This window comes from Podarcis pityusensis (genome assembly GCF_964106645.2).
Source record: "Podarcis pityusensis genome assembly, chromosome: 6".
Taxonomy (NCBI): domain Eukaryota; kingdom Metazoa; phylum Chordata; class Lepidosauria; order Squamata; family Lacertidae; genus Podarcis; species Podarcis pityusensis.
The window spans coordinates 80,412,443-80,435,354 of NC_138030.1; the positions used below are offsets into that span (position 1 = coordinate 80,412,443).

Here is a 22,912-nt window from a genome sequence, read left to right on the forward strand (position 1 = left end):
GCTATGCATGTGATTGAGTGGTCAGACACATTAACACATATATTGGTGGCACAGAATGCGGATGTTTAGTTGAGAAAAACGGATCTACCAGAAAGATCATTACTGGGAAATTTTTTGAACTAGGCGCAACATGGCTCATAGCAGATGTTATAAGTTGTATGTGTTTTGTTTCTCAATTTGATCCTTTTACAAGGTTTTGCATAAATAGTGCTATTTTATGCATTGTGACTTGCAGTTATTTTTACTGATAATAGTTTAGTAATTATTTATTGTAACTGTTAAGAGTGAATTTCTGTTTAATTGTCATTTGCTGATGTTTTGAGAGTTAATTTTATTGTGTACTGTTATATTCTAATAGATTATTGAATATTACTTTTTGGCATAAGTCATTCCATTTTAAAGTTATGTTTTATTATGACTTTTTGTATTGGATCAGATTATTGTAAGGTGTGTGTCCTTTGTTGTGTATTTTGTTACTGTACACTTCCTTGTGTATAGTAATATAGAAAGATGATATACAAACTAGAAGTGGAATGGAATTCTCTTAAAACAATAACAGCAAAGGTTACTCCTGAGAGATCTTGCAAATATTTTGCAGAGCACAAAAAAGCATAACGGGGTGTGTGTAAAAAGACCTTTAATGTTTCATACAATTTTATACACTGTCAAGGTTCAGGCACATATGCTCATGTGTCAGAAAACTGGAAAGAAAATAAGCATTTTGTTTTTCCTTCTCTTGTATCTCAGTAACTTTTATACACTGGCTTAATTTGTAAGTGAGTCTAGTATGAGAAGAGTAGATCTGATAAATGTACACTTGGGAATTATGTCACATTCCAGGTGATTGCTTAGCTGGCATATAATTATAAGCAGCAACCTGATTATACTTTGTAAAAAGCATTAGAGTTATGTCACTGCCACTTAAGCATGCTAAGTAACCTGAGGAAATTAAGCAGGTCTCCATAATGGAATCTAGAAGTTGAATCATTGCAAACTTTAAAAAAGTAATAGGTAAAATTTACTGTTATAAATTAGATCTGTTACTAATGGAACTTCAAGTAGTCATCAGCGGGAAAAGTTTGAGAGCCACTGTTTTATTATGTTCAAATGTTTCATATTCATTCTCTCAGACATCCCAGCTATCAGTCTGCATGGTAGGTCAGTACAACGGTCCTCACATTACAGGTTTGGTGGCCAATCCAAGAGAGAATAGCTTGCACTGATATCACTAAGTGGCCTTGAGAAGAGGTGAGACTGACTCAAAGATTTCTCCGCTCACAATATTCGTCAGGTACCTGGAAGTGGTTATAAGGTGGCCAGGGAAGCATTTGAGACAATCCAATATTAAATTAAAGATGAAATGCCTTTCAATGCCCTGGCTCCATCTATATCATGGTTTCCCAAATTTTGGGTCTCCAGCAGTTTTTGGACTACAACTTCCATCATCCCTAGCTAGCAGGACCAGTGGTCAGGGGTGATAGGGAACGGTAGTCCAAAAACAGCTGGAGACCCAAGCTTGGGAAACACTGATCTACATCAATACTTTGATGAGAATGAGAGAGTTACTGAAGGAGTTTCACATTACGCAGAAGGAAATTAGCAAGTGTCACACATGCATGATTGCGGCTTGTCTGAGAATCCTCAAAAAGTGACCCCTCAAAGGATCAGTATCCATCAATTGAAACTGCCACGCACAATCCCTTGTGGGCTTCTGCTCCACTTTAGTACATGTTAATCCACTGCATGCGGGGGGGGGGGGACAACTTGCAGATACTGTTGGTCTTGTTGCTATGCCAGTTTAGCACCACCCTAGATGCTTTTAATTGTATTTTTACAAACATGCTGTGAACCACCTGAATGAAGATTGTAGGCCACTGGCTGCCCACGGGCCACAATTTGGAAAACCTTGCTTTCATGTATGCAAGGATGCAAAGGAGACAGTCTACTTTGTAATGACTTCCTACCAGAAATATTTCCACTCTTGGGACTGTAACCCACAGAATTCTAAAGATATTTGGGGGCGGGGGAGCTGTAATACATACATCTCTAACATATACCAGAGGGATCACTAATGTAATTGTTTAAAAAATTGGCAGGTTCTCTCTTTTCACCTTGTAAGCCTATCACCATGGAAACTAAATGGTTCTTAATAGCATCCCTTATGGCAACTGCTGTTTCTTGAGATGCAGGTGGGGGACTATACTGAACCTTTGTTTTTGTTACTGTATGCACTTTCATCACTTCCACACAGTGTTGTTCTGTGGCTAATACTCAGCTTAAAATAATCAAAGCACTTTTATTAAAAGGGGGTAGCTTTTCTTTAAAGAGAGAGAGAGAGAGAGATTTAGTGTCAATATTAAAAAGCACCACTGTTGTTGTTTTAAAAGAGCTCTTGTTTTGAAATCAGACAGTGTGTAATAGAATTCCAGATTCATAGCACATAAAAATGAACACACAATAGAGAAGTACTTCTGCTGGATTGAAGGAAAAGAGAGAAAGAGAAAGAGTGTGTGTGTGTGCGCGCGCACGCACACACAGTGAAGAAGGCAACATACTGAAAGGGAAGGTATTACGGGTTTTTGGTTGACGTCTACAATACATAGCAATACATAGTTTTGCTGATCCATAAGCAGGGCACTGCTGGATCAGAACACAGGCAGTGGCCAACCAGATGCTCCCAATGTTGTAACTTTAGCTAGTGTGCAGTAACAGACTTAGGACAGGAAAGCTTAGGTTTAAACCCAATACAGTGGTACCTTGGTTCCTGAACTCAATCCATTCTGGAAGTCTGTTCCAAAACGTTTGCAAACCAAGGCGCGGCTTCTGGTTGGCCCCAGAAACAATGCCGACAGTCGGAACAGACGTTCGGCTGACAAGCCATTTGGGAACCAAGGTACCACTGTATCAGCTTTGACATGGAACTCAATGGGTTGCCTTGAGCATGTCGCTGTTTTGCAACATAAACTATATCACAGGATTCAGCTGAGGATTTAAAGAACAACAGCAAACAACAACAAATGACTTCAAGAGTGTCATGGTGAACTGCACAGAGGGAGGGGGATACAAATCAAAAGTTTATACAAAAAAATGTTTCACATAGCCCAAACACACATTTAGACAAGAAATAGTGATTACAACAAAGCTGTTTGTAGGAAGGGCTCAGTTCAACCTCCTGCTTCCTCTACCAAAGAGAATTGACTTTGTCAACAATTTGCTAACCAGGGTTATGCACAAGCATCAGCTAAATCAGGCAGGGACAAGTATCTGACTGCGTGGGGCTCATCATCTAGCAAGGGATGTGTGCTGATGCTTACTTATTATGCCTCACTGGATTGAGACAGCTACATATAAAGCAGCTCTTGGCAGGACTGGATTTCAGATATAAATCAGCAAGCTTAATACAGTAAAACTCATCCCACAATGCCATACAAATGTCATGCAGCACTCACACAGTGCTAGCTTTTCAGCTGGGAGTCTAAAATTAGAAAACTGCTGGTATCTCTGAAAATCATTAATAGTGAAATGTATCTCATCTCAGTTGCTCTTATAAGCTTCTGTTCAAAAGGAGCTTGTAAACAGGACTGTTCATTTGTGTATCTGCAAATCCAGGAAATGCTATTTTTAAAGGCAGGAGGTGAGGCACACACTGCAAAATGTAGGCTTCTTTGGAATATATATATTTCACACTGGGTTCTTTTATTCAATTTTGAAATACTCATTTATTGCAAGTACTTTATTTCTATAATATTCTAAAGTGCATCCAGTAATGGCACATTTTAGAGAGAACACAGGCTTAAGGAAGTTTCTAGGAAGCAAAAGAGCAACCACATAAGGGCACTCATTGTTTATAATTGGCTTTGAAAGAGCACAGCCCCAGCACCACACAACAGTGGGAAGTGACGAGATGGATTCTGTCAGACTCTGCTTTGCACAAAGATCCAGGTTAGGAGGTCTCAGCCGGGCATTTCCGACGCTCCAACTTAAAACCAAACACATTAGTGGCATGAGAGAAGTGGAGATGGACAGGTGGGGGGGGGGGGAATACTTATCACATAAAGACTTGTGTCCCCTTTAGTCATTACAGTAATACAAACCCTACAGAGTGATAAGCTGCTGACTAACAGATTTACTAGAAAGCTGACCTGCACATTTCCTCATCTAGTGGATAAGGGACTGACTGTGACAAGCTGGCAGAGCAATGACAGCTAGACAGAAAGGCCCAGTGACTGGGAAAAAGCTCAAGCACTGCGGGAGGAGATGAGACGGCACTGTTACATCAGTACATTGAAGTATCTCGTGGTTTGAAATGATAATTAGATATAAAGCCACAACGAAGGGCTTATTGGGAATCCGGAAGTTAATGCTGCTTTAGAGAAGCTTTATTCGGGGAATGCTACTAAACATTACGAGGAATGGGCAAGGCTACAGCTCAGGGATCTCTTGACTTTCCTGAGCTCCTTCACCTACTCTTCACCTGAGTTGGAGAAGGAAAAGCTTCCTTTGGGCAGTAAAATTAACTCTCATTAACATGCTACAGTCCTCTGGAAGAGTTTCTGTTCTATTTACCTTGCCTTGTCTCTCTAGGGTGCTGAACTATTTGAAGTAGAAGTATAACCTCGATTAGAGAGGCATGCTCAATCTCTTCACTACAGAAATTAAATTATTATTATTATTAATTGTAGTAATTATGTTAAACTTTTAAAATGCTCTGTCAAATCATGGGGGGGGGGATTTCACAAAGCTTAGGATGAAAATGGACTTATCTGCAAGAGCTGTATTTGTTTCTTAACTCATGCCTGTGCTATTCATATATAAAAGGTGTGTGCATTTAATTAATTAATGTGGATAAGGGGAGGTGAACCTTGCCACCCTACCATTTTTCTTCTAGCTCAGCTCTAATGCTGAAAATGAGTTGACCTGGAAGTAAGCATATGGGTACCCAAAACAGCCGTACACAGAGTCAGACCCTTGGTCCATCTAGCCCAGGATTGTTGACCCCCAACTGCGAAAATCTCTCCAGCATTTTCAGCAGAAGTCTTTCCCATCACCAAGAACAAGGTCTTGGATGTGCCAAGGACTAAACTTGCTTGCAACAGAGGTGTTCTTCCACTGCCATAGCCCTTAAGGCAACAGAGCACGGGGACATATTGAAGGGGAAAGCATCACTGATTGCCCCTTCTGGTATGGGAATTAGACATCTTCCACCTCCTGCTTTTTCTGATTATCACCAAGAAGACCCTGACCCACCTACAAAACGTCAGCTGTCAGTGCGGTAAACAGATCAGGGCCTCCAATAAGGATCTAACATACAAGTGCTGCATGGAACACACAGGGAAAAACAAACCCATATTTCTACAGCCAGTCCTGGTGTGGAGCTCGTTGAAAAATTAGGGTAATGTTGACTACTGGGAAAACAAACTGCTTGACTTTGCTCTCTGTAACTTACTGACTTTTAAAAGTATCCCAAACCCATCTGACACCTCAGTCCAGATACATTCCCCATCTCCTAACATATTTAATATTAAAGTGATTTTTTTTTAATTGCGGCTTTAAAGTGGTGGCACTGAAGTCTGATGTATTTCCTAGTTTGGGGAGATGGGAGTGGAGTGAACAAAACCAAGACAAAATTTCTTGTGTGGGTGCCCTCAGCAAACCACTTTCCGATATATTAATTACAGTAAGCACTGAACTGTAGATAACAGAGTTTCACTTATATACAGAGTTCAATGAGTACTGTACATTAATTAGGCCCCAGAGAGATGGGAGACCTTTTCACTATTTTACTCATACTGTATAACTAAAGGATTGACACACAGAGGGTCAGATTTTTAACATTCACAAGCCTAGGTATTTATTTAAGCTTAGGATGTTGGAATGCAGCTGCAGGATACTGGAAATCAGAGATATTGATGCCCTTGTAGTTATTCACTAGAGCAGTCTTTCCTACTGTTCTAGTTTGATTTGTAATCTAGAATAAAGCTACATGACGCAATTCAGTGTGTGTTCAGAAAGCCAAACATCAGACACAGAGCTTGCTAATATACTGGAATATTAAGCAGGTAGCACCAGTAAGAACACAGCATTGCTCATTCCAGTGTAACTGATTAGGAGGTAGGTTCTCATCTCAGTTCTGCTTGCATAGCTTTATTGATCAGAGCCACACAGACAGAGAAGATATCTGCCAGTAGCTTTGCAGCAAGTGTGCCTTATTTTCTATATATAACTTGCCTTATTCCCATGAAGAAGCCACGAGAAAAGGGAAACACAGCTTCATAGGTGGTTAAGTGTGACTGTCTAAATCAGAGCTTTCTATGTTGGTGACACACTTTTTAGGCATGCAGCATTTCAAGACACAGCAATTCAGTTTTACTAACAAACTGGAGCTTCAAATAACCCCTTTCCAGATCCCGAAGGAGCGTGGGCAGCATTTGCATGGCACACACTGCAGCCAACACACTAACGTGTCACGATACACACTTTGGAAAGCTTTGGTCTTAATAATAATAATAATAACAATAATTTTACATTTTTTTCAGAACAAGCTATGCCTAGGATTGTGTTGACTGCTCACTTGAAAAAACAGGTAGCTACGATTCTATATGCATTCAATCCCACAGAAACTCTGAATTAATCAACCTGTGTAATTATGCAAATTGAATAACTGGCATGCTCTTTTATTTTGCCAGTCTTAAAAGAGAACAATTGCAGAGCACAGGAAATGCAGCCCAACTACTGGAAATGTTATTCTGCCACCTTTGTGACTTCTGACGTTTCAGCAGAGACTGCTGACTTATTCCCAAGCATATTTTCACAGCCACAAGAGACAGAAATTTTTAAGAGAGTTAAACCCATTATGACGTTCTGTGCTTTTTCAGCTCTCAAATAGAACTGTGGTACACACATGGCCCTTTCAAACCCACCTCTGCCCTGGTGAAAGAAAGCTCCATTCCTCCTTCCCTGAGAGAAGATTGTACCTATCATCTCACTCATCTCTCCATACTGATCCCTGACCATACCTTGTCGAGATCCAACTACAGCCATGTAACATACAATTTGATCGAACACCAACAGTAAGGGAGTATAGCCATATGCAGGCACATCTGTTTTATATGGTCCTTCCTTTCCCCCCCCCCCAAAGAAAACCTCAAAGAAAAGTGGTATATAAATTTATTAAATAGATATAATAAATTAACGCCCCCAAAAGTGGATATGGGCAAGTACGTATGTTTACACAAGGCAAGATATATGGTCATATAATGTTGTGCAAAGCAAAGCAGCAGATAAATAGAATCAAATCAATTTAATAAGCTCAGCAAATTGTCCTGGAAAAAGGAATACTGGAAGACAGAGTAATACTGCTCTCACACAGGTTTGCCATTTTATGCCTATATTCTGCTAAAAATGCCACATCAGCTTTGTAATCTTCAGACAAAGGATAGTTCTCAGTGCTAATTGCATTATAATAAAGCTTCCCCTTCTTCCAACCATTCTCACATTAACAACAAAGCTAATTGCCCCTCTGAGAAATGAGAGGCAATCTGTAGGTAGCATCCAGTATAGCGTAATAATTCTTCCTAATGCATACTCTTAACCTGGATTACTCAAAACAGATTTAGCAGATTTTTGCCTCGCCTTAGGCCTCACTAACAAGATAACAGGGAAAAGCATATGACATTTAGGCCTTTTAGCTAGTGCAGGCAAAAAAATCTAAGTAATGCCAAGGCTTTGCATGATTGAGATGCTGTAAAATAATAACAATAAAAGGTTGGTAACCCACGCTTTGTAGATTTGCTGGTGTACAGGTGCTGAATACCTATGGAGCAGCATGAGTACCACTTCAACCTTTATTGTGGCAGTGCACACAGAAGCTACCAAATTTATTGGTTCCTACAAGTCAATCCTTCTAATTCGAATTGCTACATATGGTGGCCTTATTCCTTTAAAAACCACACACACCACTCTTGTAGTAACTGTTTACAAGTCTCAGAAGGAATACGGTCTTCACAGTCCTAAAACAGCAACAAGATTCTGGTTCTCTCGTTAACTGTAATACTACCATGATTTTAGTGTTACACAAATAAGCCTCTAATTCCCTGCACTCCTTTCTCTCCATAGTCTATCTTGCAATTTCTCTTCTGCAGCAAATTATAGCTTTCTCGGTTCCAATGCAACAACAAACTATGGTTTGCTGCAAAAGTGAATGTGGAGGTGACATAGCGAGAACATGAGCCCCGTGCTCATTCTTGCAACGTCAAAGCAACAGTTTTATGCTATGTCTGAACTGAGCCACACTTTTTAGGGAACATATGAAAATCTGAAGTAGTAAGAATAACACCAACGTTAATATCCAAAAGAGGTACCAAATTTGTTAAGTCACACATATCATCTCAGAAATAGCTCGGAAACAGGGATAGGGCCATAGGTCTGTGACACAGCACACGTTTTGTGTGCATAAGGTCCCAAGGTCACCCCCATGCATCTCCTATTGACCTAGAGTAGCAAGAGCCCTCTGTGCCTGAGAACCTGGAAAATCACGCCTAATCAGAATAGACAATACAGTAGAACCTCTATTTGTGACCATAATCCGTTCCAGAGGTCCATCCAGAGGTCGAAACAGGTCACTGGGAGAGGCGCCGTTGTGCGCAGACACGGGCGGCGATTGCCCGCTTCTGCGCATGTGCAAACAGCAATTGCCCACTTCTGCGAACGGTGACTGCAACTCCTGCGCATGCGCGAATGGCAGCAAACCCGCCGGTTACTTCCAGGTTTGCTGCGGTCGCGACTTGGAACAACAGTAAGAAGAGGCAGCGGTAAGTAGAGGTTCGACTGTACTGAATTAGACAGACAGTGTCTAACTTAAGGTTTGAGACGGCTCCCAGTACAGTGGTACCTTGGTTTGCAAAGAGTCTGGTTTGCAAACGTTTTGGGTTACAGACACGTCAAACCTGGAAGTGCGTGTCCCGGTTTGCAAACGTTTTTTGGATTACAATCCTTTTTTTTTATTTTTATTACAAACAACATTTTTTGGGAGGCCCCATTGGCGAAAACGCACCTTGGGTTACAACCTGTTTTGGTTTACGAATGGCCCTCCGGAACGGATTATGGTTGTAAACCAAGGTACCACTGTACTGAGTCTACATCTATACCAGAGGGCTCTTCCCTGCAGGGTTGCACAGTGGCAGTACTCACCAGGTTTTGCAAATGGCAGCACCCGCCTGCCTGGCACTGAGCGCTGGTGGACGGAGGGGAAATAAAGGAGGTCAAGGCTGGGCCACTGGCAGAGGACCCTGCCAGCTTCTTTAGGATGCTGCATGGTGATGCCAGGCCTGGCTCTGACTCTTCCTCCTTATTTAATAAATTATAGATACTGCTCGGTTGTAATAAGACCTCTAAGCACTTTACAAGAACTAGTAGGATTATCAATAAAAATCAGTTAGCAACAAGTAATTAAAGCATTTAAAAGATAATTAAAATCTGTGTTTGTGTGTGTGTGTGTGTGTGTGTGGATAGGCTTGCCCCCCCCAAAAAAGGAAGCTTCAAGAATGTGCAAGGCATCTTCCAGAAAACAGACAGCAGGTGTTCCTCTCTTGATGTGGAAGATAGTATCCATAAAGATGCAATACCCATCATGCTGAAAAATGAGCGTTGAGTACCAACTCACTTAGAGAGTACAGCATGCACTCTGTGCAACAGTCAGTGCAACTGCTTCTTTCTAGGGCATTCCTCTTCCAGGAGAAAATATGTGGCATACACAATGAACAACACTCATGCATTCCATACATTTCTGTCTCTGAAAGGAAGTGGGGTTCTGAATCACCTCTTGGTGATGGAACTACACGTGTAGGGTCAAGTTTTCACTCGTACGTTTCCTTGCTGTTTAGAAGGACACATATTCTATTCTTTCCCATGAATATGGGCAACTTCTGCAGGTGTGGGGATCTGGATCAGTCAGATCTCTAATGTAAGCATTTACATTAATATCTCTTTATAATCAGCGGCATGCAGTTAGCCATTTACTAACCGGTGGAAACTGAAACTACCACCCAGAAACACCATTGTCAACCTTTTAAAAGGTTAGAAAGAAGCCAGACCAGTAAGCAGCTTTACATGTGTAACCTTAGTTAGCGGGTGGCGCTGTGGGTTAAACCACAGAGCCTAGGACTTGCCGATCAGAAGGTCAGCGGTTCGAATCCCTACAACGGGGTGAGCTCCTGTTGCTTGGTCCCTGCTCCTGCCAACCTAGCAGTTCGAAAGCACGTCAGTGCAAATAGATAAATAGGTACCGCTCCGGCGGGAAGGTAAACGGTGTTTCCGTGCGCTGCTCTGGTTCACCAGAAGCGGCTTAGTCATGCTGGCCACATGACCTGGAAGCTGTACGCCGGCTCCCTCGGCCAGTAAAGCGAGATGAGCGCCGCAACCCCAGAATCGGTCATGACCGGACCTCAAGGTCAGGGGTCCCTTTACTTTTACCTGTGCCACATGAAAGCACACCCCTATACTTACTTTTTGGTCCATTGATTTCATGGGTCTACTCTTTGTATGACTTTGCTGGATATCACCCAGTACCTTCATAAGATTGCTTTAAAGCAGTGTTTCCCAAACCTGGGTCTCCAGTTGGTTTTGGACTACAACTCCCATGATCCCTGACTACTGGTCAGGGAAGATGGGAATTGTATTCCAAAAACAGCTGGGGACCCAAGTTTGGGAAACCCTGCTCTAAAGTATGTTGGCAAAGATAAACGATTTGCTCAAAGGCCAGCTGGTGAGCATCTAACCTCAGCATGCCTCCTCCCAATTAAAATAATAACAATCCTGTATTTCAGGATACACTACCAGCAGAATGCCACCTTTTCTATCGAAAATATGAATGCTTACCTAAAGACAAATTAAGAGTCGAATGTCACAACAGTATTATAGCATGGTATTTTACAAAAGTTTAAACTACACATTCATCAATAATGGTAATTTCTTACTACACTGAATATGTGTAAATGGCTTATTATGAATGAGCAGTGTATTAGTGCACACTGTCTGATCATTTCCTCAATATGATCGTACCAAACTCAGTTTGAGATAAAGGGATCCTACTGCTGAATAAACTGAAGGAATGAATAATTTAATCTGGCAAAATACGTTTCACAAATTTAAGGTTTTGTATACATTGTAATAGATGGGACACCAAAAAAAAAATATACATCTGCTTTAAAAATAGTGCTGATTAAAATGCCGTGAAAAAGGTTCAGGGAAAGGATCTGCATTTGTGTTTTGGTCTAGTCCCCAGCACGAGGATGCACTCTTTCTGATTAGAGAATAATACAGGCTGCATAGTGCTGAATAATAATTAACCATTTTTACAGCCACCACCTCCTGCTACCCATAATTGCAAGCAGACACACAACAAGGTTAAGTGAAAGACACAGAGCTAAAGAAATAGCCATATAAGAAAGAAGGCTTTTTTATTTATTGACTTATTAATTGATCCCAGTTAATAAAAGCGTTAACTGCTAGCCATTTCCGAGATAGGTACTATGAAGTGCTTTATTGTACACCTCAGATAGGCTAAATTTTTTTTTAAAGGCGCTGATCCCCAAAACAAAATGTAAACAAGATTTGTCTGATAATACAATACTATTTCTTCATCCAGTGAAAAAAGAGCACATGCAAAGAGACTAGTTGAATTGAATCAAGGTTTTGCTGTTAGCATGTAAAGCCCTAATGACCTAGGATCCGAGTACTTTACTATTAATTACATTATTATTGCACCGTTCCTTGAAGGAACTCGAGGCGGCATACATAGTGCTCCCCCTCCCCATTTTATCCTGGCAACAACCCTGTGAGGTAGGCTAGGCTGAGAAGCAGTGACTGGCTCAAGGTTGCTCGGCCAGTCCCTGCCTGACAGTCTAACCCAGTGAGCTTCATGGCCAACCAGCAATTTGAACATTGGTCTCCAGGTCCCAGTCAAACACTAACCGCAACACCACATTAGCTCTAAGTGTTTAAGCAGTGCCTCCCCAGATGTTGTTGGACTACAACTCCCATCATCCCTGACCACTGGTCATGCTTGCTAGGCATGATGGGAGTTGTAGTCAAACAACATCTGGGGACCCACAGGTTGAGAAACACTGTGCTAGATCTTCCAAGCTGTGCATTAAAATCAGCATGGAACGATGCCTGCTTTTTGTTCCATTTGTACAAAGTCCTAGGAGGCCAGTAACACAAGACAGGGCATCTCAGTGACTATGCCCAACTTAATAGAATTTCCTCCTGGGTATTTTCAGGGGGCATGGATAGTGAAAGCGGCTCAATCCCTGGTATCTGCACAACTTAAATTTGCAGTATTGATAGCAAGCTAGGACAGTGGGGAGTAAGTCCCATGTTTCTGACCTCTCTCTTCCCAAGGCAAAGCTGTTTAAAACCTCAGAAGAGCACTTAACCATTATGACATAAACCTTGCTTGAGACACAGAGAGCAGCTGCCAAGTTTCTGTGCACAGAATAGATTAGCAAAATCCAGATTAGAAAAAATTTAGTGTACAACTAAAAAAAGCAATGCTTCATCCTGGTTGGTAAATATAGTAGCCCTTAAGCATTTAATGTGGATCTCTTTCTCCACCTCACACGCTGCTTTACTGATGCATAGATACCAAAGCTAAAACAAAACAAAACAAAACACTAGAAGTCCCATACCATTTCAGCAACACTTCCAATATTAGGAATGGAGGAAAGGAAATCCCGCTCTTTCAAGAAAAATAATTTTTTCATCCACTTTAAGAATCTAGTACTGCCTGTCTTTACTGGCCACCTAAGTCCACTGCGAGGTTCTGGCTTCCCCAACCTGGTGCCTTCCAGATGTCTTGGACAACACTCATCATTCCTGATAACTGATGCTGTTAAGGCTGATAAGAGTTGTGCTCCAAAATGTCTAGAGGGCACCAAGTTGGGGAAGGCATACCAAGACTGTTGCTCCTTTCCTGAAATTATTTCCTGTTCCTCTAACAATCTTAACAACAACAACAAAAGTATTCTGACAACTTGCATCCAAGCACCAGCATTATACCCGGTGAATGAATACATGCAAACAACATTTAATTTGCTTGATTTACTCTGGCATATCAGGTTCTGTGCCTAATTTTGTGGAACACACAGGCCTGATAACAGCTTGCAGCCTGCTGCTGTCAACAGGGTTCTTGAATTAAAGGATGTGAACAAAGAGGCAAAAATTCCCACGTGCAAAGTGTTGGTAGCAGTTGTCCAAACATCATCATTAGCACAGAAAAAGCCAAAAGGTCACTAGTACACACTAGTGTCAAGATGACATATGAAATGGATGTCATTCATGCAAAGTTTTCTCCACCCCCAGACCTCCTTTTCTGTCCGCTTTGAATTCCTGCCTTGTTATTTTACTCTTGTTCTCACTTGAGGGAAAGAGGTTAGTCGGGAAACAAGCCTCAGGCACTTCCCATAACCTAAGTATCCAGCACTCCTTGTTTTGCTTCACACACACTAAAGAAAGAAGCCTACAACTCACGCTGATTTTCCTCCACCCTACAAGAAACCCCATCGGACACAGCAGAATGCCAGACAAGTTCATCAAAACCAAAGCAGGCGCACCATGGAATCCATAATGTATGCAGCAGAAGAATGGACATTCTAGGCTACATTCAACCTCTTGATGTATGATAGAAAATAATCATTATTAATAAAACTTAATAAATATTTTAATTAATTAAAATACCCCAGATCACTGGGCTTAGAATGGAATTAGTAGGCATATGTGTCAAGTACAGGGATAATGCAGTCAACAGCTACTTCAATGAATCCACAGGACATCAACCTAGAAGCAATTCATCAGCTTTCACTTATAACCTGACCACATAAAGACAGAAGAGAATGGCAGTACAGTAGATGTATCACTTAGTAAGAACGTTTACAAATTCTCCGGAAAACCAAAGACAAGTTCCAAAGGTTTATACTAACTTGTGGATCACTTAATAAGAATGTGTTTTACAGATGTATACTGTTAGAAGTTGTGCTGTAGGTAGGGAAATACAGGGTTTCATAAAGTATTTCAAATGTATCTTAAAGAGGCTGCCTTAATTGTGCAATGAGGGTGACAGTAGGGAATGCTATGGGATTTACAGGGAAAGTGTTTCGTTCATATTGCCAAGTATCTTAAAACAAGGAAAGTATAAATAGGTACTGGGAAACAAGCTTTCTAAGTTGTATGGTTCCTTATATTCTCAAGTTTCTGCAATTTGCTCCCCTTTCTCCCAGACCACCCACATTTTGTAAGAATTCAATTGGATTAAACCTTTGGAAGTGAAATTTGTGAGTGGTCATTTTACTGCCTAAATGGCTCACTATGCTTTATGTTTTATTATATGTATGACCCACTGAACACATGCACATGCTTTTATGTTTATGCTTGCAGTTCTGTACATTTGTAATAAAAATAAATATAAATTTGTGGTTGTGGTTTTATTCCGGTCTTCCATTTTAAACTGTGAATTGTTTTTTATTAGTCATAAATATTTCCTTTTATTACTTCAAGCCAGTGTTTTTCCGAGACTTCACACCCTTGGGGAACTCTTTCCACAGTGATTCATCTTGCCAAGCAACTCCTGCACGTTGGCGACAAAACTGTTATGTGTTACAAAGAATTCTGGCAATGAACTCTGTTCAATCTGGGTTCTGTGCCAGGCTTGCTGGGTGAAGATGTTATCCTACAGTAGGATACCCTCCAGATGTTATGGACTACAAAACCCATCATCCCTGACTATGCAGGCCGAGGATGACAGACGTTGTAGTCCATGACATCTGAATGACATCAAACTGGCTACCCCTGTCCTATGGAAACAGAGTGCACCCTAGATTCTATGTTTTGCTGCTTTCTGGCCTTCTGAACTGATGCCCTAGTAAATTATGCTACCTATTATGTTACAAAAAAGCTATTTCACATGCTTGTGATTTTTAATCTAAATCTAAGACTCTATATAACTAGGCAAAGTATAAAGGTAAAAAGGTAAAGGTACCCCTGCCCGTACGGGCCAGTCTTGCCAGACTCTAGGGTTGTGCGCTCATCTCACTCTATAGGCCGGGAGCCAGCGCTGTCCGCAGACACTTCCGGGTCACGTGGCCAGCGTGACAAGCTGCATCTGGTGAGCCAGCGCAGCACACGGAACGCTGTTTACCTTCCCGCTGGTAAGTGGTCCCTATTTATCTACTTGCACCCAGAGGTGCTTTCGAACTGCTAGGTTGGCAGGCGCTGGGACCGAACGACGGACGCGCACCCCGCCGTGGGGATTCGAACCGCCGACCATGTGATCGGCAAGTCCTAGGCGCTGAGGTTTTACCCACAGCGCCACCCGCGTCCCAGGCAAAGTATACTTTTATATAAATAAAATACAATGGGTTGTATTCAAGTAAGTCAAACTCTGAGCAGACCCACAGTTAGTAATGATGAACTTATATCCACTGATTTCAATGTGTATGTTCCAAGCATAACTTAGGTGGGTAGAATGGAATATAAAAGTCAAATGTTCTTACTATCCAGAGCCAATATGGGGCCCTGCAGATGTTGTGAACGACAACGCCCATCAGCACCAGTTGGTACAGCCAATATTCAGGAATGATGGGAGCTGCAGACCAGCACCATCTGGAGGGTGCCATGTTGTCTGCCCTGGTACCCAAAAAACAACTTTCTGAATTTCCAGAATTCCTGAATCTGAATATTGTGAACAAGTGAGAGAAAAACTGAAGAAATAGGTCTATCATATCTATTTCTTGCAAAGTAAGATGTGACTTCAATTTATGGAACGTTTTTAAAAGCTAATTCATTACAAACGTCAAACCCAAACAGAAATGCTGCTAACAGCCAGGTATACGACTAATGCCAAAACTCTAATGCCAGAACTCACCATCTGAATGGGTTTCTTGTGCAAGTCTCTCTCCGTTACTAGCTTCTCTTGGTCAGTGACATAGAGGCCTTTTTGTGCCAAGGCTTGTATAACTGCATCATGGCCCAAGAGCGGTTTGGCAGCATCACTCTTGAGAATAAGACTCCCAGCACGACAGTAGAATTCAGCAGATAGCAGCGATTTAACAACAGGAGGTTTAATATGTTCCTGGTCATACTGATCCGTATAAAATGGTTCTCGAAGATCCTCTGGTACATTTTCTACAAAAGAAGAGGGGAAAACATTTGAACTACATTATTTGTAATTATTTGAATTATTATAGTAGGAAGTGCAAAATTCCTACTATTTTATCATTTTTAGGAAGCGAAACACTCATATTACAAGACTGCCTTTCACTCCCCACCCTGAAGAACTTCCCAAAGCCTAACCTGGGGGTAAGAGGGGTAAATAATGCCAACTTTAATTATGCACATTAGCTCCTGCAGAGCTGCAATGGGTCAAATCAATGTTTTGGTATGCAACTGCAAACCTTTCAATTGGCTTACACCATTCTCAGGTCAAACTACACAGGATGTCAGAAATCCATGATTGAGACCCCATCCTTAAGGTTTGCTAGCAGGCAGATGCTTTGAAGAAGGAACAGGTGGTAGTAGGACTGGGGGTGTTAAAAAAGCCCTTCTAGCTGCACCATTTCCCCAACAGAATTAGCCCCAGAAGCTGTCCCTAGCTCAGTGGGGAAATTTCAACCAGGCATCTGGAATGGGGGGAAACTGTTCATATCCTCCTCCGGTGCCACTTCCCCACCCTTGTATTTTACCACTAGCCTGGTAGTCACAACGCATAGAATTCTACTGCATACTCCATCCCTCCTCAGTGCCCAGCAAAGACAGTTTGCTAAAGAAGGAGAGCTGCTTCCTCTGCACACAGCAGCTCTCTGTTCCTCCTCTGCCACATCCAGCAAGCTAGTGAAAAAAGTGTGGAAGCTACTAATATTAAGTGGCTGATTTACAAGGATGCACTTCCCCGATCTTCAAAGCAGCTGAATAAGGCTGTCAATTAGTTGTTTTTAATGTGAGGTATTCCAATTATTGCTTTCCCACATTGTTCAGTCTGCTCCTCAGGGACACCATCCTACTTGATGGAGCAATAAGGAACTGACAAGTACTGAATGAGTTGCACAACATATGGGGGGGAACCCTTTTAAGTTTTTAGCCGCAACCTAAAGCAATTATTTACTGTTTGTATATTGTGGGGTTTGGCTTTGTGCTTCCTCCCTGGCACACAACATAGAATCACAGAACTGCAGAGCTGGAAGGGACCACAAGTGTCATCTAGCTCAACTCCCTGCGATGCAGGAATGTTTGCCCAATGTGGGGCTCAAACTCACAACCCTGAAATTAAGAGTCTTATGCTCAACCGAGCATTTTTTAAATGTGAAAAACTTCCAACCTGTGCCAGTTTATTAATAACATCTTTATCTATTATTGCACATTTGTGGAAAAAAGATGGCATCAGGGTATCTATTCCAGGCTGAATCCGCTAACTTTGGGGTTTGCAGCAAATTTCTGGGCAACCCTATTAATTTTGTTCATTTGTAGAAATTAAAATTATACAATAAATAATAAGCTGAATTTTGTGAACAGCTTTTGTCAAACGTGCCTGACATGAAATTGGAATATTCCTTAAACAACATGTGGGCGCCATCAAATAGAAGAGGATGCCTTCACCCCAATATGGCTCCCTTTTATCACATACACAGCCCAACAAGACAACAACAAAAACCCACTGACAGTATGCGAAACAATCTGATTAACTTGACCCAACAATTCTGCCTGCCACGCAAACAAATCTCACTGCAGCCAACTAAACACAACCAACCATGCCCGGGGCCCCCACCCAACCTCTCTTACTACCAAGGAAATATAATAAACAAACAGAAAGAGAACCTACCTAAATGACGCTGACATAAAAACCCCAATACACACTAAATATAAAAATATAAGTTAACCACTCCCCCCCTTTTCTTCTTCCCCCAACCTTATTCTGTATACAACACCAATGTCTCACATCATATGTAACTGATATATGGAAAAGACTTCACAACCTAAGAAAAGAGATAATGCACGTACTTTTGTAAACAAAGAAAATCTTTAATAAAAATTATTTTTTTAAAAACAAACAAACAAACAAACAAACAAACATGTGGGCCCATTTAGACAGTATGTCAATGTCCAATCCTGCCAATAAAGAATATTTTCTTCCTTCAACCACTATATCTGTGCCAGTACCCAAAATAGTACCAAAAAATGGCTGTGGAACATGTCATGAACAAGCTAACAACAACTATGCTTCTTATTGATTGAAATGTTTTTGGAGAGATCTACCCAAACCTGCAGGTGAGGTTGATTTTGATACTTGGCAGTCGCAGATTCAATTAACAGACAATCCTGAAATAGAGAGAGGGCATATAGGGAAGCTAAACTACTCTGACATGACGTGTCCATGCAGCTGCTGGGAACTCTACAAAATAATGCAACCTTCAGAGCACTTGCATAAACTAAATGCTATAAACTGAATTGACCATTGGAGGGAGGTTAGCAGAAAGAAGAGGGTGTCTAAAAGACAAGACTGGTTTGGCGTTGATCAAAGAGGTTTATTAGAGTGTGCTGGGTTGAGATTTTTAATGCAGTTCTGTCTGCAAGACTATTTAAGTCCCAAAAACAAGAGCTTCCATATTATGTTCATGGCTGCTGTACAGCACTCATTCTATGGGTACAAATAAATTTAAAAAATTAAAAATTGTCCAGTAGCATCTTACAGACCAACTAAGTTTGTTCTGGGTATAAAGTTTCGTGTGCATGCACACTTCTTCAGATACTGTATTTTTTCATTTATTTAGACTGCGTCAGACCAACACGGCCACCTACCTGAATCTAGAATCTATGGGTACAAATACTGAAGCTAAGTGGCGCCAAAATAAATAAATAAAGGAAGTCAGCAGCTAAGTTCTACATCTTTTGTCAGTTAATGGAATTCAAGCCCAGAAACCAAAATGATGTGGAGGACTGAGAAACATCTGCCTCCTTCACTAGCTCACCTTGAAAATCAAGGGCAGAACCATGGCATTTAACTTACTTGTAGAAAACAGAACTGCCTTCAGAGTCTCATCCTGCCCACTTTGTACTCAGGGTCTAAAAGGAATTCTTATTTATTTATTTATTTAGCCAGCAAAATCGCAAGGTGGTATTACAAAGCTCACTTTGAACTTGCCCTACTTGGAGTGAAGTTCTTGTCTCACCCCACTTTAAGTAGGAGGTTACACAACGTCTTTCTCCTAATGGTTTGAGTCTTTACCCAGTGCTACTTTTCTAGAAAAAGAGGTGCTGTAGCTCACCATGAACTACTCCCTTGTTCTCTTAGAATGGCAATGGCACTCACCTAAGAGGGGCCGGAGCTGAGCTCCAGCTGAAAAAAAAATGCCCTAGTCTTTATATGAACTCCTGGCCACAAGCTTTGAGTAAAATTAGAACAGCCATCTTTGTTCCACATTTGTCTCTACCCATATATCATTATTCACTGCACAAATTAAAGATCTCTACCTAAACAGGAAGAGGCTTTAGGTCATCTCTTTATACTATAGGAATGGTCAAGACGCAAATCCAATAACAACAAACATTCATATACTGCTTTAGTGAGTATGAAGTGTCCCAAAGAATGACAGTAAGCCCTGCAGCGGACGGCAGCATTATCCCACCATAATTGCCTAAAGCCACCCGGTGAGATTGTACAAGAAGAAATTTGAACCCAGTATTTCCTGATTCAAAGTTTGGTTTTAACCTTATGTATGATATACAGTATGTGACTGACACAGCACCCGAAATCCTCTTCACCATCCACTTACTCATGCCAACCATTTCCTTGAAACATCAGCAACCGGGTCAGAAGCACCCTAGCTATGCAACAACAGCAGCAAGGATACTTCTCGCCAAACATTGGAAAACTCAAGATTTACCCACACTGGAAGAATGGCAGATACAACTGATAGACTACATGGAACTGGCTGAAATGACCGGCAGAATCCGTGACCTGGGAGAAGAGAGGATTGAGGAGGACTGGAAGAAATTTAAGAACTATTTACAAAAGTATTGTAATTTGAGTGAATGCTAAATAAGATGCTAGATTAAAATAACTGAGCACCACTAAATTTAGAAGTTTTTAAGAAAATAAGTAAGACTGTGAAAATTTAGCTCCTTCCGAGAATTATAAGATTATGAAATATAGAAGGGATATAAGAATTTAAATAAGATGATAAATTGCTGACAAAATGTTACAACGATGAAAGTGGGAGCGGGAGATGTGAGGAAGTCCAAAGAAAATGTGAAAATATGTTAAGATAAATGTTATATTGTTTATTATGTTTATTTTTATTGTAAAACCCAATAAATTGCTTTAAAAAAAAAAAAACAGAAGCACCCTAGCTATTCCTCGGCAAGCATTTGCAAAACACAAGTAGGGAAATGTAATTCGAGGAGAATGGCTGAGATTTCCTTTGCCGGCAGAAGAGGCACTTACGAAGTGTCAATCGGGAACATCATAAAACATGTTCCTACTCTGCTGCAGATACACTGGCACGAACATTCAGGATAATGCAGGTCAGAATAAACTGAAAAATACACACATCCACCCACTCTGGCACACAGGATAATGAACACAGTACTATTTTTACCTTCCAAACTGCATGGCTTTACATAAAAATAAAATACAATTGCACTGGTGTTGTTGCTGCCTACTCTAATATTACAGCTATACTACCAGAAGTCAGTCATAGGTGACTACTTCTCCTAGGTTTCAGTCAAGCCTTCTCCCTGACTTGCCCATGTTTCTATTCCATAGTTTTTGTTTTTATTCTGGAACATTCAATCATGTACAGTGGTGCCCCGCAAGACGAATGCCTCGCAAGACGAAAAACCCGCTAGACGAAAGGGTTTTCCGTTTTTCGATGCGCTTCGCAGGACGAATTTCCCTACGGGCTTGCTTCGCAAGACGAAAATGTCTTGCGAGTCTTGAGATTTTTTTCGCCCCCCCCCCCTTTTCCTAAGCCGCTAAGCTGCTAATAGCCTTTTGGCCGCTAAGCCTTTAATAGCCGCTAAACCGCTAATAGCGCTAATCCGCTAATAGGGTTGCTTCGCAAGACGAAAAAACCGCTAGACAAAGAGACTCGCGGAACGGATTAATTTCGTCTTGCGAGGCACCACTGTAAACTGCAGTCCGATGTGGTACAGCCTAACACAGGTTTTCTTCCTCATCTGCCATTTCTGAGAATTAAGCTTCTCTTTCAGGCAGATTCATTGTCTGAATTCAGATTCAAGACTAAACATGCAGTTTAGAATTACAAGGAACCCCAGTGAGACTTGAGAGTCATATGTTTTCCTGGCAAGACTACAAAGGTGAACTGAAACTTTCTGTTTTTGATTAACTACAGTTTACTGTTTCACCTGAACCAAGAACCATGGTTAACCTTAACTATGTGTTGTTGAAACAAGCCAGCTTCACAGCCCATTGTTGGCTATTTAAGCAAACCAGAGCTAGCTAGCTAGCTAGCTAAATAAATAAAATATTATGTATACCCCGCCCATCTGGCTGGGTTTCCTCAGCAACTCTGGGTAGCTTCTAACAGAATATTAAAATACAACAGTCTATTAAACATTAAAAGCTTCCCTAAACAGGACTGCCTTCAGATGTCTTCTAAAAGTCTGGTAGTTGTTTTTCTCTTTGACATCTGGTGGGAGGGCGTTCCACAGGGCAGGTGCCACTACCGAGAAGGCCCTCTGCCTGGTTCCCAGTAACTTGGCTTCTCGCAGCGAGGGAACCACCAGAAGGCACTTGGCACCGAGTCCAGAGTTGGGCAAAAATATTCCTGTATTGCAGGGGGTTGGGCTAGATGACCCTCATGATCCCTTCCAATTCTACAATTCTAAGATTCTATGCTTTTCTTCAGATTTTAACACCAAATCAACTTAAAATGAAAAGGAGAACTTTCACTTGCCACTTTATCACCATACTGAAGGAGATGCGAGTTTTGAAGTTTTTAAAAAGAGATTCAGAATAATATTCATAGCCCCAATGAAGTGCGTTGAGATTTACTGTACAAACATTGCTTTGAAGAAAGAACATGGATTGCTTATCTTCTACTATCAAGTCAGAAAACTGCTACTTCCTTTATAGGGAGAGAAAACAGCTTGGTGAGTTACAGAGCCAACAACAAGCAGGAAGATCAACAAAAATGTCAAAGCCTTTTTTAACGTATGTCTCATCTTTCCTGCCCTGCCTTGCTACACTAATTAGATTTTCTAAATTATCCTGTGATTCTCTTTACCATACCATTTTGTTCCTTCACAAGAACTGAAAATGTACTTTCTGTTACAGTATCTTTCAAATAGAAGCAGGTTTGAAGAGGTTTTAAACATGTGCTCTTGTTTATATGGCTAATTTTATTAAAAAAACAGGACCCACTGAATTTAATTTTCTCTTCTGCAGAACACATTCCAAAGTAATCCCATTTCTGTAGATTAAGTTGCTTAAATTCACAAAGATTTGACTCAGAATAAGTATTAATGAACTATAATGACTATTCACCCTGCTTCCAAAAAATTTAGATACGAAAATTAATTGGCTTAATACTACAGCAGCTTACTTTCACTAATACTTCTGAGGTAATAAAAAGAATTTGTACTTGCATCGTATGAGTATCAAACTTTATTTCGGTCACAGAGCAGCGTAAGATAAAACATACAGATAAAATGAACACATAAGACTTAAAACAGGTAAGGAATAAAAACTAGTAATTAAAAGGTGATTGTATCAAACATACTTAAAAAGATAGAAACAGGGACAAACAGTTAAAAGCGACTATAAGGGAGGGAGCGTGAAGGAGCCACAGGTCTTGCATTTGGGGCCTCATTTGTGGCGCAAACCATCCTTCACTGAATAGCCATC

The 22,912-nt window shown here is 40.9% G+C and overlaps 1 protein-coding gene across 2 annotated transcripts in view; it reads right to left on the reverse strand.

Moving 5' to 3' along the window:
• Positions 1–22,912, reverse strand: part of CAMSAP2 (calmodulin regulated spectrin associated protein family member 2) — a 78,134-nt gene that overhangs the window by 40,715 nt on the left and 14,507 nt on the right. For both annotated transcript variants that reach the window (XM_081010754.1, XM_081010753.1), the window contains exon 2: positions 15,917–16,176. In XM_081010754.1, coding sequence (XP_080866880.1) covers positions 15,917–16,176 — 260 coding nt within the window. The remainder of the gene's footprint in view (positions 1–15,916; positions 16,177–22,912) is intronic.